The following is a 15,131-nucleotide window of genomic DNA, read 5'->3' on the forward strand; positions in this document are numbered from 1 at the left end:
TGGTTGTCAAGGCAGCCAATCAGAATTTAGCAGCCTAGTCTCTGATTGTCTGGAATTATGGCATATTGTAACGCTGGGTTGTGTTGAGCAAGCGAGCTGTTGGCATTTAGAGAGCACTGAGGGCAGGCATCAGGTGAGTAAGCTAGTGAAACGTTGCACTCGCAAAAGAGAAGGTCTGCACACATCAAAAAACTTATTTTAAATGCAAAATTGATTTTCGTGCGCTCTAAATACTTTCTTCTTTGCGAGACAAACATTTTCTCCACAAAACTCAGTTCGCACGCGTGCAAAACGCACTTTTGCGCGCTCAAAATATGATCTTTCACGCACAGAATTGTGGCAGAGATGTAATCCCATATATGTCAGCATGTCTCCGGTCTGAGGCAACAGTCATGCTGAAAGTTCAAAACCACTGGTAGTAATGGGACAAATCGAAATGTTAACAATTTACTGAGTGTACCTTTTAAAGACCTTAAATACACTCGGTTATCTTATATTTTTGACCATTATATTATTATATGCAGGCCAAGCTACCTGAATTACAGCCGCCACCTGCTCATGGAACAGAGTCTGTCACAGAAAATGAGGAGCTAGTGTGGGCACCTGGGGTCAATGACTGTGACCTTCTCATGTACCTACGGGCTGCCAGGTAATGACTGCTTGGCTGGATGCCAGTTTCTATTCACCGTTTTACATTTATCTTCATAATCGCTTGAGGGTATGTCTAAAAAGGGATCTGAGGTGTCTGTGGATGGTGTGTGATTCAACATAATCTTCTGCATTTTTGTTCTGTGTTCTCTGAATAAACAGGAGCATGGCAGCTTTTGCAGGGATGTGTGATGGAGGTTCAACAGAGGATGGTTGTCTTGCGGCTTCCCGGGATGATACCACATTAAATGCTTTAAATACGGTCAGTGCTTAAAATAAATTTTAATCACTAATTCCACTGAATTCAAATTAATTCAATTTGTAGTAGTTTTAAGAAAAATGTTAAAAGTTTAATTGAATATAGATTGTAATTTATGATCTTTGATGTAATTGAATTGAAGGCAGTGAAAACTTCACATAAAAAAAACCTTACTTTTAATCTCAACTATAATTAATTTGCTGTGCAACTAGGGTATGTCATTTTATTTTGTTTTGTGCACAGCTCCATGAAAGCCAGTACGTTGCAGCCAAAGCCCTGCAGTGTCTGGTGAAGAAACCAGTTCCAAAACTCATTGAGAAGTGCTGGTCAGAAGATGAAGTGGTAAAAAACTGAATCTGTATTTTTCACTTCTAAACATTTCTTGACATTTGTCACTGATATAGCCTGGTAATTTATAGTGAAATGATACTAGATACTAGAACTTTTCAAAAAGTCAATGTTAAGATTTCTCAATCTGTTATCATGTTCAATTACAGAAACGGTTTATCAAAGGTCTCAGACAGTATGGCAAAAACTTCTTTAAGATCCGTAAGGAGTTACTTCCCAGTAAGAAAATGGTATGGAAACCTGCCTTTTCAAATCTAACTATACATGTGTGTTAGCTTCAGTATTTAATTTTTTTTAAACATATTTGTCATCTCAGGGTGAGCTAATCACATTCTACTACTACTGGAAGAAAACTCCTGAAGCTGTGGCGTCACGACCTCATCGGCAGCAGAGAAGGCAGCCGGTGTCTCGCAAAGTGAAAACTCGCAACGCGACAGCTGCAGCCAATGCAACATCTCGCACTTCTTCCAGTAAGTGTGGCACTATGCACCATATGTCTGTGCATTTATTGCAGACTGTCAAAACATGATTGCAAATCTGATGTAGTTATAATTTAAAGGCAGTAACTCCACAAGAAGTAATGTAATTAATTTATTTGTGTTTTCTGTCTCCCTGTCTGTAGTGGAACTTAGTTCAGCAAGTGAAGATGATCTGGACAGTGAGGATAGTGAGCAGGGAGGCAAAGGTCAAGCCTGCAGTCACTGTCTGACCACTGGTAAGTTTTCACCCTTTTCTATTTCAAATAAATGCTCAAAAATAGTAGGCCACAAAACTATTTACAACATTGATAATAAGAAGCAATGTTTTTAAGCACCAAATCAGCATATTAGAAAGATTTCTTAAGGCTCATGTGACACTGAATACTGGAGTAGAATTCAGCTTTGCCGTCACAGTAATAAATAATATACTGAAATTGAAAACAGTTATTTTAAATTGTCACAATAATAGTTCTTAATTTATTTTTAATCAAAAAAATGCAGCCTTGGTGATCATAACATACTTTTTTCAGCAAACCTTTGAACGGTACAATATATTAAATTACAGATGTGAAATAGGTTACAAATATCAGTTAACCATCAGCCTTTTAAATGACTTCTGTATATACCTTGATTTGTATGAGTCTTCTCTTTTAGTATGACTCACACAAATGTTTCTTTCAGACTCCAAAGACTGGCATCATGGAGGGAGAGACAATATCTTGCTTTGCTCTAGTTGCCACTCTCACTTCAGCAAGCATCGGCGCCTGCCACCTGTTCCCAAACCAGCAGATCCGCCCTACCTCTTCAAACCTGTCAAAGAAGAGGAAGAGGGAGTCAGACATGGGATGAAGACCCGTCGGAGCCGGGTGCCACCACATGTAGGTCTATCTTCCACATTAGTTGTGCTCAGGGTGATGTAAAGAGTAGTTTGCTTAATTTAGCCTTCCTTTGTCTCTACATGTAGATGTCATCACTTCGAAGTGGGCGCAACAGACCAACCGGAAGTCCCGACAGGGGCATGTCTCCCACCCTTGAGGATGTGCGATCTAATGGACAGTCTCCCAGAGCAAGTTCCACTGCTATGGCAACCAGGGCTTCCAGCTCTGATATCAAGAATGGAGTGGCTGGGAAGACCAACAAGGTAGTGATAAAAAGGAACCTGCTCAGTTTAGAGTTTGTAAAAAGTGCACAGCTGTGTATTCATCCTTTTTGTGTTGTTTAACCTTTTCATTTCCATTTTTTTTCTTATTAAACATTAGAAGATAAAAGTAGAGGCATCTATAGTAAAGGGTGTGAAAAGACAGAGAGAGTCAGCAGCTCCAGATGCTGATGAGCCTGAAAGGAAAAACATGAAACGACCTAAGAATCAGGTAAGGGAAACTTCATAAAAAGTCTTAAATATTAAAAGTATTTAATGTATAAAAGTATAAAGGCTTAAGTATTAAAAACTTGGCTAAGTGGTATGTTGTATTTTGGTTTATTGTTATGTTGGATGTTAATTGTGCATGTTCATTTCTACCTATTTTTACATTTAGATTACATTGGCGTCTAATACTCGCTTACTGAACACAAAAAGACACTAATAATTCAATATATTATAAATGTACATATACATTTACATTATAATGCATAATACATAGCATGTACTGTATGTGTATATACACACACACACACATATAATCTATATAATGTATGTGTGTATGTATATACGCATACGCATGAATACATACTGTACATTATAATGTTGTGACATTTAAATTACTTCTACATATATTTCTACTGTGTTTTATTTGTAATCTAGTGTATTTCGTTATTGGTCAAATTATTATTATTTTTTTTACAAAATAATACAGAATTTTAATATTGACCATTTATTGGCTGTAATGGATAATAATGTCTATCCATATAGTTCTGCCATGACGTCTAGATTTTAAGTAGTGTATCTCTAATCCAGGAGGGTCCTGATTCTCCATCAGAAGGTGAGGGTGAAGGCGAGAGCTCCGATAGCCGCAGCGCCAATGATGATGGCAGCAGTGACACTAAAGACATTGATCAGGACAACCGCAGTTCCTCCCCCAGCCTGGCCAGTCCCCTGCAGGCCAACGAAAGCGACTCGGACTCCCCAGCACCGCCTCCTGCATCAGGCCCAACCCCACAATCCCAGCCCCAGCAGCCTGCTGCGACCCCAACAACACATGCCCCATCTGAAACACCACCATCTCCTCAGCCCTCTCTGCCTGTATCCTCATCCGCACCTTCACCTGGAGCTTCTACCACCACCTCGAAGGCACCATCCGTAGAGGTTTCCCAGGAGGTTCCATCTCCAAACGTTTTCAGAAGTGGTCCCAGGGGACCTGAAACCCCCACCGCTTATTCAAACTCCTCGTCTCAGCAGGTGCAGTGTCCAGGGCAGGGGCAGTCGTTCCCTGTGCTGCCCCATTATCAGCATAATCCAGGTCAGCTGCAGAATCCTTCATCTGGGGCAAATCTGGGGTTTGCATCCAGACCGCTGCACCTTCAAAGAGAGAGCCCTCTTCCTCCTCTTCCCCCTACAGCAGCATCCCAAATCAAGCCCCCTCCGACCACTCCAATTCCACCTTCTCACAAGCAGCCCCCTCACCTTTCTGCACCTTCACCCCATTTCCTGCAGATCCACCCCAATCTTCCTCCACCTCCTGCTCTAAAACCACTTGCTTCCCTGCCCTCAAAACACTTGCCTTGTTCCCAGCCTCCTCCATTGCATATAATTCCACAAAATCACCCCGCTCAACCTTCCGTTCTGACTCAGTCGCAGAGCCAGCAGGTCAAAGGTCATACTAGTGGTGCCCCTCCAGCTGCAGCTAGTTCTCACCCATTGCTTCCCCAAAATCGTCCTGCAACTGAGTCCACTGCTTCATTCCCTCTGTACGCTTCTCCCATCCCTGCCCATCAGCCCTCCACATCCTCCTCAGCAAGCACTCCTGTTGGACAGGCTCATATCAAAGAGGAGCCAATTGATGAGGAGGTAGAGTGCGCTAGCCCGCCTCCCCCTCGCAGAAGTCCCTCTCCAGTACCGACAGTGGTTGACATACCCAGTCACGCAAGTCAGTCAGCAAGGTATAGAGATCACATTTGTCAATACTTGAAATTTTTAATATTTATAAAATTACAAATATACAAAAAAGGTTTCCCAATGTAGTAACCTAAAATATTTTTTATATTCTAACAAAATGCTATTCACTAAGATGCAAATAACTGTGTAATTCAGCATACAAAGTCAATTCTGTTTTGTCAATTGCAGATTCATCAAACACCTCAGCCGAGGTTACAACTCCTGCTCTCGCACAGACCTGTACTTTACCCCATTGGCCTCTTCAAAACTGGCCAAAAAACGAGAGGAAGCTGCTGAAAGATCCAGAAGAGAAGCAGAGCTGAGCGCTCGACAGGTACGAGAGAGAGAAAGAGAAAGAGAGCGTGAGAGGGAGAGAGAAAGAGAGCGGGAGCGAGAAAAGGAGAGAGACTCTGATAAAGCCCCTGTAAGTACATGTGGCATTTACTTTTGAATTTGACATTTCAGAAAAAAGAAAAAAAAATTATAGTTTACCCAAAAAAATATTTTTAGTTAGTTTATATATTTTACAATTTCTCTTTACTGTAATGTGAAACATGTCATGCCAAGTACTGTAATGCAAAAAAATATATTTTTATCCTTTTACGCCTACACTGTTTAAAATTGATTTAATATAGGTTGCCAGTTACAGATCTGCTTTATCTTTAAAAAAACTAATTTTGATAAAGACCTCTCTTTAAAGAAGTTTATAATATAAAACCTTTTTTGCTTTTTTATAAAACTTTTTTTTTTCTTCACATAGCGTGCTTCAAGCTCATCCCATGATGGCCGAATAGGTGACCACCTGCTTGCTGCCCATGTGCAACCAGGCCGTCCATCATTCGAACCTCCTCCCCTCACCACCGTGGCTGCAGTTCCACCATATCTCGGCCCTGACACTCCAGCCCTCCGCACACTCAGCGAGTACGCCCGCCCCCACGTCATGTCGCCCACCAACCGCAACCATCCTTTCTTCATGCCACTTGGGCCAGGTGAGCACCTGCTAGCTTATCACATGCCAGGGCTGTACGCAGCAGACCCAGCCCTTCGAGAGCGAGAGCTTCGTGAACTTCGAGAGAGAGAGATCCGAGAAAGAATGAAGCCTGGATTTGAGGTGAAACCACCGGAGTTGGAGAACCTACTTCATCCATCGGCAAATCCCATGGAGCATTTCGCCCGCCATGGAGCCCTGGCTCTGCCTCATGTGGCTGGGCCTCACCCCTACGCCCAGTTTCACCCAGTCATGGAGCGCAGCATAGTGGCACCCCCTCGGCCGGAAATCAGCTACGCTGAGCGTTTGACAGCTGAACGGCTCCATGCCGAAAGGATGGCCTCTGTTGCTGCTGGTGACCCTGTTGCACGGCTACAGATGCTCAATGTTACACCACACCACCACCAGCACTCACATATACACTCCCATCTTCATCTGCACCAACAGGACCCTCTCAATCAAGGTCAGAACTTCAGAGATATAGGTTAACAGTTATTTAGATAACATTTTTTTAAGAAAGTAAATGGAAATATCAATGTTTTGGTCTTTCAGGCCAAGGGCCTCATCCTCTGGTGGACCCATTGGCTGCTGGCCCCCCTCTGGCACGATTCCCCTACCCACCTGGTGCCATCTCCAACCCCCTACTCAGTGAGTTACCCCATGAGCATGAAATGCTCCTCCACCCTCTGTTTGGTGAGTCACCAAATAAGACTCCCTGTTTCACGTGTAGTATTAAAGAAAGTTTAAAGTTAATTCTGAATAATTTACATTTCCAACCTGTATAGCCAGGCCTAAACGATGTCCACTGCTGAGCAGTGAAACATCCTGCCCTTTGATTAGCCATATCCCATCACTTGCATGAAGTCACTTTCTTAAAGTAAAATAAAATATTACTCTTTCAGCAGCCAATAAGAATGTAGTACTTTCAGCTCCTTTTAACACATTTAACAATGTTTAAATCAGTTCTGTGGAATTAATATTTAAGTTTAAATAGTTTTATGTCTTAAAATCAAGGCTACATTTATTTGATCAAAGGTTTATTTGTTTTAAAATAACTTTTTAATTCTAATATATTTTAAAATGTAATTTATTCCTGTGATGGCAAAGCTGAATTTTCAGCAGCCATTACTCCAGTCTTTAGTGTCACATGATCCTTCAGAAATCATTCTAATATGCTCATTTGGTGCTCAAGAAATATTTCTTATCATTATCAATGTTGAAAACGTTGCATCTTAATATTTTTTGTGGAAACTGATATATTTTTCCAGAATTCTTTGATGGATTGAAATTTAAAAGAAAAGCAATTATTTGAAATTTAAATCTTTTGTAACATTAAATGTTTTACTGTCACTTTTAATCAACTTAATGCGTCCTTGCTTAACAATTTTTGGAATGTATACTATACTGTATATAATTTAATATTAATACAAACATTGAATGTCCCTCCCTCCAAATCAGTTCAAAAAGTGTCTATAGATTCTGTCTGGCCTGTCTTTTGCTGATGATAATAATCATTGTGTCTTTCATTACTCAAATAGCCAAAATGTCTGAAATGTACATCCTTAATGTAATGCAGTAATGTTTGTCAACCCGTTGTTGCTTTATTGTTGTCTCACAAGACCATCCAGCACCTACATACACATTACAGTCCCATGGTAGGAAATAGCTCTCAGCAATTTGAGGGAAGAGTAACTGAAGTAAGATATTCTCTCTCTTTCTTTAATAGGAGCACCATTCCCCAGAGAGTTACCAGGACCCCTGGCTCCTATGTCGGCTGCGCATCAGTTGCAGGCGATGCAGGCACAGTCAGCAGAGCTGCAGAGGCTGGCACTGGAGCAGCAGTGGCTACATGGACATGCACACTTACATAGTGCTCCTCTCCCAAGCCAAGAAGACTACTACAGGTGAACCACAGAGACCTTAACGTTCTGTTCAAGAGTACATGTGTAAATAAGCACTTAGCAAGATATTTTGATGAAAGATTGCAAAAATATTTGTTCTTTAAAGTAGCATGTATAAAAAAAATTTTTACAATAAGACTGGGAACATAAAGTAAAAAAAGTTGTTTACCTGTTGTCACTCCACAGTACACTTTTTTTTATTTTTATAAATGTTACCTGTTTACTTGGATCCTTAAATGACAACATGTTGTTCTTTTGTCTCTTTGACAGCCGTCTGAAGAAAGAGGGAGACAAGCAGTCCTGAAATGAACAAATCCTCCACTGTGGATTACAGAGTGATTCTGTGTTCAGGGTATCGGACCTTATATTTCAGAAAACCCAGCGTGGGTTTATCCCCGTTTTGGCACTTATAAACATTTGACCGACTCCTTTGTGCTGTATGAAATAACTAGCCTTTTGGAGCACACTGAATTTTCTTTCCTTGCATGAACACTATTTAGAAATTTCTGTAATTTAGAAGTTTCTGTAAGAAATGAAATTCCCATGTAATGTCATTATTGTGCTAAAAGCACAATATTGTAGATTTACTAAGTATTTGAAAAGTGCTGTCCAATATCCAGAGTTTATCACAATTTAGTTTCAAAGTTTATTGAAACACTCGTTTTAAGATTGTAAATATTATATGTTTAAAATAATATATTAACAGTTGAAATTTAAAAGTTGCAATGATAGATTTGGATACAAAAACTTCATATGACTTGTGTGCAAGAAGTGCATGCTTTACATACTCTGTCCTTCCCTTTCTCTGACAGCCTCTTCATCTTTACCTCAGAGTGCTCATCAATATACAGTAAAACCCACATGTAGTAAACTCCACAATACCTTATTCCTTCAGCAGTTTAGCTTTTTTAATTTAATAATGTAGACCAAATGCAGGCTGGGTATTAGTATGATGACTGTAGTGTTGTCTAGCTCTGCAGAACAGTTGCTTCACTGCTTTGGTCATACGATACTGTGGAAGACTGATCAGGCCGACAGTCACCTGCTTGCAGTGTTTACTGCCATGCTTAAGGACACAATTTGATAGAGCAGGTCAGTTCCTGGGTCAACCCTACTTGGCACAGAAGTTTAGGAAGTTCATTTATAAAGAGGTACCTGCACTTAGCAATAAAATGCTCATGGCATATCTGATGGTATCCTCACTACCAGCTTCAATCCTAGCATGTGCACTTGGCCAATTAAACAACTGGGCTACTGCTGAGTAAGTTACATTTTCATAGTCATGCTGGTTGGGAAAGAGCACAGCATTCTCACAATAAGATTAAATTCATTATAAACTCAATAGAGAGAGAAAGAGTAATTTTGTGATGCTTTAATGCAATACAAGTATATTGTTGTGCACTACTATTAATTGTTAAAACAACAATAGAAAACATGAAATGGAGTGCCATTGTTTTGTATGTGTTGAAGCAGACAGTTGAAGAGTGTTATCTGTTAATGATGTTATTGTGGAACTTTGATGGGTCACTTTTTTCCAAAACTGCCAAAAAGTCATTATTTTGTTCGAGTTAACACTAAACATTTGTAGTAGCATTTTACAAAGTATATGGATATTTTTCTCATATTTGGATATAATTTCTCATTTTAGTATCCATGTCTTTATGCATACTTGTCTTCACATGCACAGTATTGTCTGGTTGCAATTACCTTACAGTTGGAATTTTTTTCAAAACTTTCATTTCAATGATAAATGCATGCTTATTACAAACGGCTTGAATCATTTTTACTCATCCATTAACACGAACTCAGATCTTTTCTTTTTTTTCATCAGTACATTTTCTTTTAGTAATATATTAATTAGTTATTTGTAAGCATAATTTTTGAGGCTGTTTTATATACATTTATCAAACTGACATCAGTCTTTGCTTATGTGTGATAGAAATATTTGACATTCAGCAGCAGTCATATTTTTCTGGCACTTTCTGATACCTCCTTAACTTCCAACTATATTTCATGTGCAGATTTATATTCTTCATGAAATGTGCTCAAATCGGTTTCTTCACTGAAAAACTATATGAACTTTTTTTTAAGCTTTGGCCGCATTATTTTTTTCTCATTTAATAGATACATCTACAGTGATTATCAATGAAAATGTTTTTTATATGTACACTGCAAAATAGTTTACTTGTGAATTACATAAATATGTATAGAACAGCTTGAGTCCTGAATATAACTGACGCAAAACTTACCAGTTGTCATTTCTGGTCCATATCAACATAATATCTAAAGCAATATATGTCTTCTAACTGAACAAGTGTTTGTACGGGAAAAAAAACTAATGTTTCCTCCTTTGCTTTGTATGCTTTTCTTTAACAGAATTGTCCTTTGATAAGTTATTTATTGATTGAACACCTATTTTGTAACATGAATATATTAAACATGAAAATATTAGACCGTTAGTAAATATGGAATACAATCTAATATGTGTATTTACTAAAGTGTTTGTTGTGAATTTGTGCAAAATTAACCCTTTCCTGTACACTGGCCCCTTGTGAGAAATCCTCAGAAAGCTCTAATACTAGATTTTTATGGTTCATCCTTCTTTTACGTATCGCCGCAAGTACTGGATGGCAGATATCGCACTCACGTTTGCCAGAAGAGCTGAGAAATAATAGAGGGAAAAAGGATCATGTTAATTTTGTGTGCTCATATTATCTGAATAAATTGCCTAATTTAATATGTAACAGCCTGATCGTTGTGTCTCATTGCACAAATGCCTCATCCTCATGCTGGTTTTACCTGCTTTCCACATGTCTGTAGATTGTGGGTTGCTTGACTTTAGTACCCAAGACGCAAAAGCAATGCAAACAAGGCACATGTCTGTTCGCTTTAATAAAAAAAGAGCACGATCTCTATCTGTAAGCAGAAGTTTGCAATGTTAGACTTGACATTTTCATATCTATTTAATCTAAAAAAAAAAAAAAAAAATGCTCTTAAGAATGTACCTGCGCCTGTGACCGTTGCCCCAACACGTATCTGATGTTCTGTCACTTGTCCAAGGGCCTGGTTCTCTAGAAAAAGCTCTTGAAGCTTTGGCTGAGCTATAGAAGAACTTGTAGTTCTCGTTCTATAACCGTAGACTGTGTCAGCTGTCTTGGGAAAACCCCAAGAGGTGGCCATCCTACACCAGGTCCTTCCCATTAAAAGTTTGGTGCGTCTCAAAGAAAGGTTTCTCCAGGTACTAGTGATAAAGCAAATGTTTGATGTTTCAGAGGGTTTTGCACACCTCATAACTCGGATTGGGGCGCTCTCGTCTTCACAATCCAACGGTATCACCTCTTCTACCTCTGGATATTCTAGGTCTTTCACCACCGAATGAGAAGAGGAATAGATAGGAACCAATGTTTTCTCACTCTTTGTTGAAACTTGAATTGAAGGAAAGAGAAAATTCCCAACTTCAAAGTCTGAGAAGAAGTCATCATAAGTCTCAGCCACAGATAAGTTCTGTGAAAAACAAAGCAAAGTGCTTCTATCTGGGATCCAACTCTGGTGTTGTTCTGCTTCGGTGTCACTTCTCAAGATTTCGAAGAGAGTCTGCAGACACCGATTGTCTAGAATATCAGAAATCGATAAAACTGGTGAAGGCGTTGATCTCCTTGTGCTACAATGGTCCTGTAGAAAGGCATTCATGTTCTTGTCCTCTTTAGCTATTAGAAATATGTCCTGCATCTCTGCTTCTGTCTCTGAATACAAATGTAGTGAGGGATCACTCTCAGGACACAGCTTCACCATCTCATTTGATTCACTCTCTGAATCCATGCCAGACTCAAGAATCCTTTGGGTTTGCTCTTTGCCTTCAAGGGGTTCAGGGCTAGGGTTTGCACTTGCATGAAGAAGCTGTAGAAACTCTTCATCGAAATCAGAGTAAGTTGAGAATTCACAGCTTGATCGGTCTGGTTTAGAGTCATCCAAATGTGTAAAATAGTCTGAATCTGCTGCGTCATCTACCAGGCCATCTTCTAAACTATCATCTTTAGATTCCATCTCACCCCTATCTAGAAGATGAACGTTGACAGTGACCACAGGGCTGCTTTCTTCTGGAATGATGCTTTCTGCTTTGTTATTGGCTGTTCTAAGTTGCAAAAAATCATTTATTGTCAGTTTTTCCATTTCATCCCAAAAGGAGGAAATGGCAAATATGGGTGGAGTTGGACCTGAAGTCTTGGCACTGTTACTAGAGGATTGTGTCTCTTGGGATTCTTCTCTATTATAAGACTTTCCCAAGGGCTCTTGCTGTTCTGTTTTTTCTTCTTTAGTATCTGAAGGAGCAGTGGGTTTAGAGGCACCCAGAATAAATCTGGGACTTTCCACCTCTGTGTCATTATTAAAGTGGCTTAAATGATCAGTTGTATGTTGACATTCACAGTTCATTTCTACTACGGATTTGTCATATTTATCATACACTGCGCTTTCATGATCACAGTACTGTGGCAAAGAACCAGTGAGATCTTTAAATATGGTCTGTGGCATCTGTTTGGGGGTTAAAAGTGAATTTAGAGAGTCGGCGGGATTTTTTTCTAATTTTGCTTCTGGCATTTCTGTCATGCTTTCCTTTTTTAGACTAATAGGACAGCTTGTTTTTTCCTCTTCACCCTCAGATGATCCAGTGGGCAAAATACATTTAATATCTTGGATATCAAGCACATTTTGAATATTGGGCGAGTAAAAAGAAATATTTTCTTGTTCAAATTTATCCTGCGTTATTTGTCTCTCAGTAGTTTCTTTATCTAGTTCTGTATTGTTATTCTGTCTGAAGTTTTTAGAAGGTTTTTTTTTTCTTTTTTTTTGGACTGAGGTGGGATCCTTTACTCTCAGACGGACTGGGCTGTCATTTACAGTTACAAACCAGCGTTCCTTCTCTTTTTTGGCCACTGTTGAACAGCCTGTCATTTTAGTTAACATTTCTATACCATCTATACTCTTTTCATGCTTTATTTCTTCTATAGACATTTCAGAGACTGGCGTGTTTGTGGCTTGGCTTAATTTATTCTCACCATTGTCCTTATTCTCACAATTTCCTCTTAATTTTGCTAAGTTTAACTTCTCAGTCAGGTTGCTGTCTTCATATGTAGCCCCCGGTTCATTTGCTCCAGCATCGGACATCTGCTCAGCAAACCTGGTATTCTGTGGCTCTGAATTAGGACTAGGATATTCAGTAAACTCTGAATTCTCAGATGTATGTTGTAATTTACATACTCCTATTTGATGCTGCTTTTGTCCTTCTATGCTGTCTTCTTCACAGGGTTGGTCAGGGCTGGTCAGGGTAGGAACAGATGACACGTGGACAAAGGTTTTGTCATCGTCAGTGTCACTGAAGCCAGACTCATCTAAGGCTGCAAGCTTAGCCTGCTGAACAGAACATTCCTCACTCTCTGTACAGAAACAGTCCCAATCCTGCTCTGCTATCAGCACACTGTGGTCTAAGTCATCCATTGCAGTTGAGCTCAAAAGGTTTGATATGACATCTGAAAAAAAGAAAGAAACAGACAATTATATAATAATAATAATAATTTTTACCAAAATATATACACTTCCGTACAAAAGTTTGGTGGTCAAAATTCAATTTAATGCATCATTGCTGAATTAAAGTATTAATTTCAGCAAAAAAAAACCTTGAACAGTAATGCATTTTATTCAGCTGATCAGTATAGACTGCATCTTTCAATTCAGTTGTACAATTTTCATGTTTATTTTAATATAAAAACCATCATTCATGCAAAAATTTGACCAACAAGAGATGAAATTGCTACAGTTGAGCTCAAAGGCATAAAAAAAAAAACACACATTGGACATCTAAAAATAATTTAAGAATCATAAATTATTGCATGAAACTTTCCCAAAACAAGAAAAACAGTTTAATTTCAGTCAGACTATATTTAAAATGTGGTATACATTTTTTCATGCATTTGCGTGTAAACCTAATTTAATATCTACTGTAGGCTTTTGGTTAAAAGTTAACATGAATGACAGATGCTAACATTATCACTAATAGCAACCATACAAGATTTTATTATGGTTGTGAGGATTTTTATTTATTTATTTATTTTTTTACAAAAGTTACAAAATAAAATTGTAAGACTCAATTGAAAAATCAATATTGTAAAGCAACATTGTACAGAAAACAAGTTTCAGTTGTTCAAAAGACAAAATTTCCCAATATATTTTTCAGTAGGCCATTACGCAGCAGGCAAGAGCCCAAACTCCTTTTCAACAAATTAAATGAGAAATATAAGTAACTCAAATTCCGAAATATTTCAAACAAAACACTGCTCAAACTGTCTCCAAAGCCCCTGTGAGGATGATCTTGGTCTGACTCAGGCCCGGGTGGGCTGGCAGATATCCTGGGTGGGCAATTTGGAGGATGGGGAGGGGATGGGATACAGTCTAGAAATTTAGACTGTAGATATTGCTCTTTAACTATGCAACTTATTGCAGTGTTGTTGATATATGTACACTGAAAAAAGTGCAATATCATGCTTTCGTGGGCAGCCTATAGCGAACCATAGAATATTATTAACTTTCACAACAAAATAAACTTTTTTTTATTTACTGAATAAAAAACGGCCCTCTTTGTTCTCTTTCTCTGGATCATTGTTTCTACACTGGTGATTCTTTTAACCAAGTTTTTTTATTTATACCAAACAAGGCCGTAATAATGTCTACTCTAGAACATTGGGGGGACCAATTATTTTGAGGAAAATAAAGACCAGACCTCTATGTTACTGGTATTTATTTAAAGGAACTAAATAAATATAAGATTTAAATTGATTTAGGGGAGATTCTTTTAACCAAGTTTTTTTATTTATACCAAACAAGGCCGTAATAATGTCTACTCTAGAACATTGGGGGGACCAATTATTTTGAGGAAAATAAAGACCAGACCTCTATGTTACTGGTATTTATTTAAAGGAACTAAATAAATATAAGATTTAAATTGATTTAGGGGAATAAATTAAAAGAAGAAAAAAGAACAGTAAAAGAACAAGAATAAGATTTTTTGCAAAGTAATCAATCTGAACTGCAAATAATATTTTTATTTTAAAATATGCACCATTCAATTTTATTTGTATTCCTAATATGTTGAAAACACAAAACAGAAAAATGCTATTGTCGTCACATTCAATTAAAGGTACAATAGGAGATCTTGGAAAATGCTAACTTTAGCCTGATATTACTTTGTACCTTCACTGAAGCGCCGCGGTGAAATGCGCGCTCGATTTCTGTGAACAGTAAGGCCCGCCTTCTTTGATTTGATTGGTCATCTCAATCATTTTGACATCGATGAGCGTGAGCGCTGTTAGACGGCTGGAGCTGAGGCAGACCAGAAAATGTAGATTTTAAAACGTCTTAAAATGTA

At 38.5% G+C, this 15,131-nt stretch overlaps 2 protein-coding genes across 3 annotated transcripts in view; one reads left to right on the forward strand and one right to left on the reverse strand.

Moving 5' to 3' along the window:
• The window catches only part of rereb (arginine-glutamic acid dipeptide (RE) repeats b), a 12,929-nt gene extending 3,200 nt beyond the window's left edge, over positions 1-9,729 (forward strand). Inside the window, exons 3-17 of one of the 2 annotated variants that reach the window (XM_016517211.1) lie at positions 525-649; positions 811-910; positions 1,151-1,249; positions 1,405-1,485; positions 1,572-1,725; positions 1,878-1,970; positions 2,416-2,612; positions 2,699-2,875; positions 2,994-3,104; positions 3,689-4,830; positions 5,015-5,249; positions 5,586-6,276; positions 6,366-6,506; positions 7,540-7,717; positions 7,985-9,729. In XM_016517211.1, the coding sequence (XP_016372697.1) occupies positions 525-649; positions 811-910; positions 1,151-1,249; positions 1,405-1,485; positions 1,572-1,725; positions 1,878-1,970; positions 2,416-2,612; positions 2,699-2,875; positions 2,994-3,104; positions 3,689-4,830; positions 5,015-5,249; positions 5,586-6,276; positions 6,366-6,506; positions 7,540-7,717; positions 7,985-8,018 (3,558 nt within the window). In that variant the 3' untranslated portion in view covers positions 8,019-9,729. The remainder of the gene's footprint in view (positions 1-524; positions 650-810; positions 911-1,150; positions 1,250-1,404; positions 1,486-1,571; positions 1,726-1,877; positions 1,971-2,415; positions 2,613-2,698; positions 2,876-2,993; positions 3,105-3,688; positions 4,831-5,014; positions 5,250-5,585; positions 6,277-6,365; positions 6,507-7,539; positions 7,718-7,984) is intronic. The other variant, XM_016517212.1, reaches the window with a different exon arrangement.
• Positions 9,730-10,082: 353 nt separating this feature from the next.
• Positions 10,083-15,131, reverse strand: part of perm1b (PPARGC1 and ESRR induced regulator, muscle 1b) — a 13,622-nt gene continuing 8,573 nt past the window's right edge. Inside the window, exons 2-4 of the mRNA XM_016517213.1 lie at positions 10,720-13,239; positions 10,514-10,630; positions 10,083-10,375 (exon numbers count right to left, since the gene is read on the reverse strand). Of these exons, the coding sequence (XP_016372699.1) occupies positions 10,308-10,375; positions 10,514-10,630; positions 10,720-13,207 (2,673 nt within the window). The 5' untranslated portion in view covers positions 13,208-13,239 and the 3' untranslated portion in view covers positions 10,083-10,307. The remainder of the gene's footprint in view (positions 10,376-10,513; positions 10,631-10,719; positions 13,240-15,131) is intronic.

The sequence above is a fragment of the Sinocyclocheilus rhinocerous genome, unplaced genomic scaffold (genome assembly GCF_001515625.1).
Source record: "Sinocyclocheilus rhinocerous isolate Xijiao unplaced genomic scaffold, SAMN03320098_v1.1 scaffold1710, whole genome shotgun sequence".
Classification (NCBI taxonomy): domain Eukaryota; kingdom Metazoa; phylum Chordata; class Actinopteri; order Cypriniformes; family Cyprinidae; genus Sinocyclocheilus; species Sinocyclocheilus rhinocerous.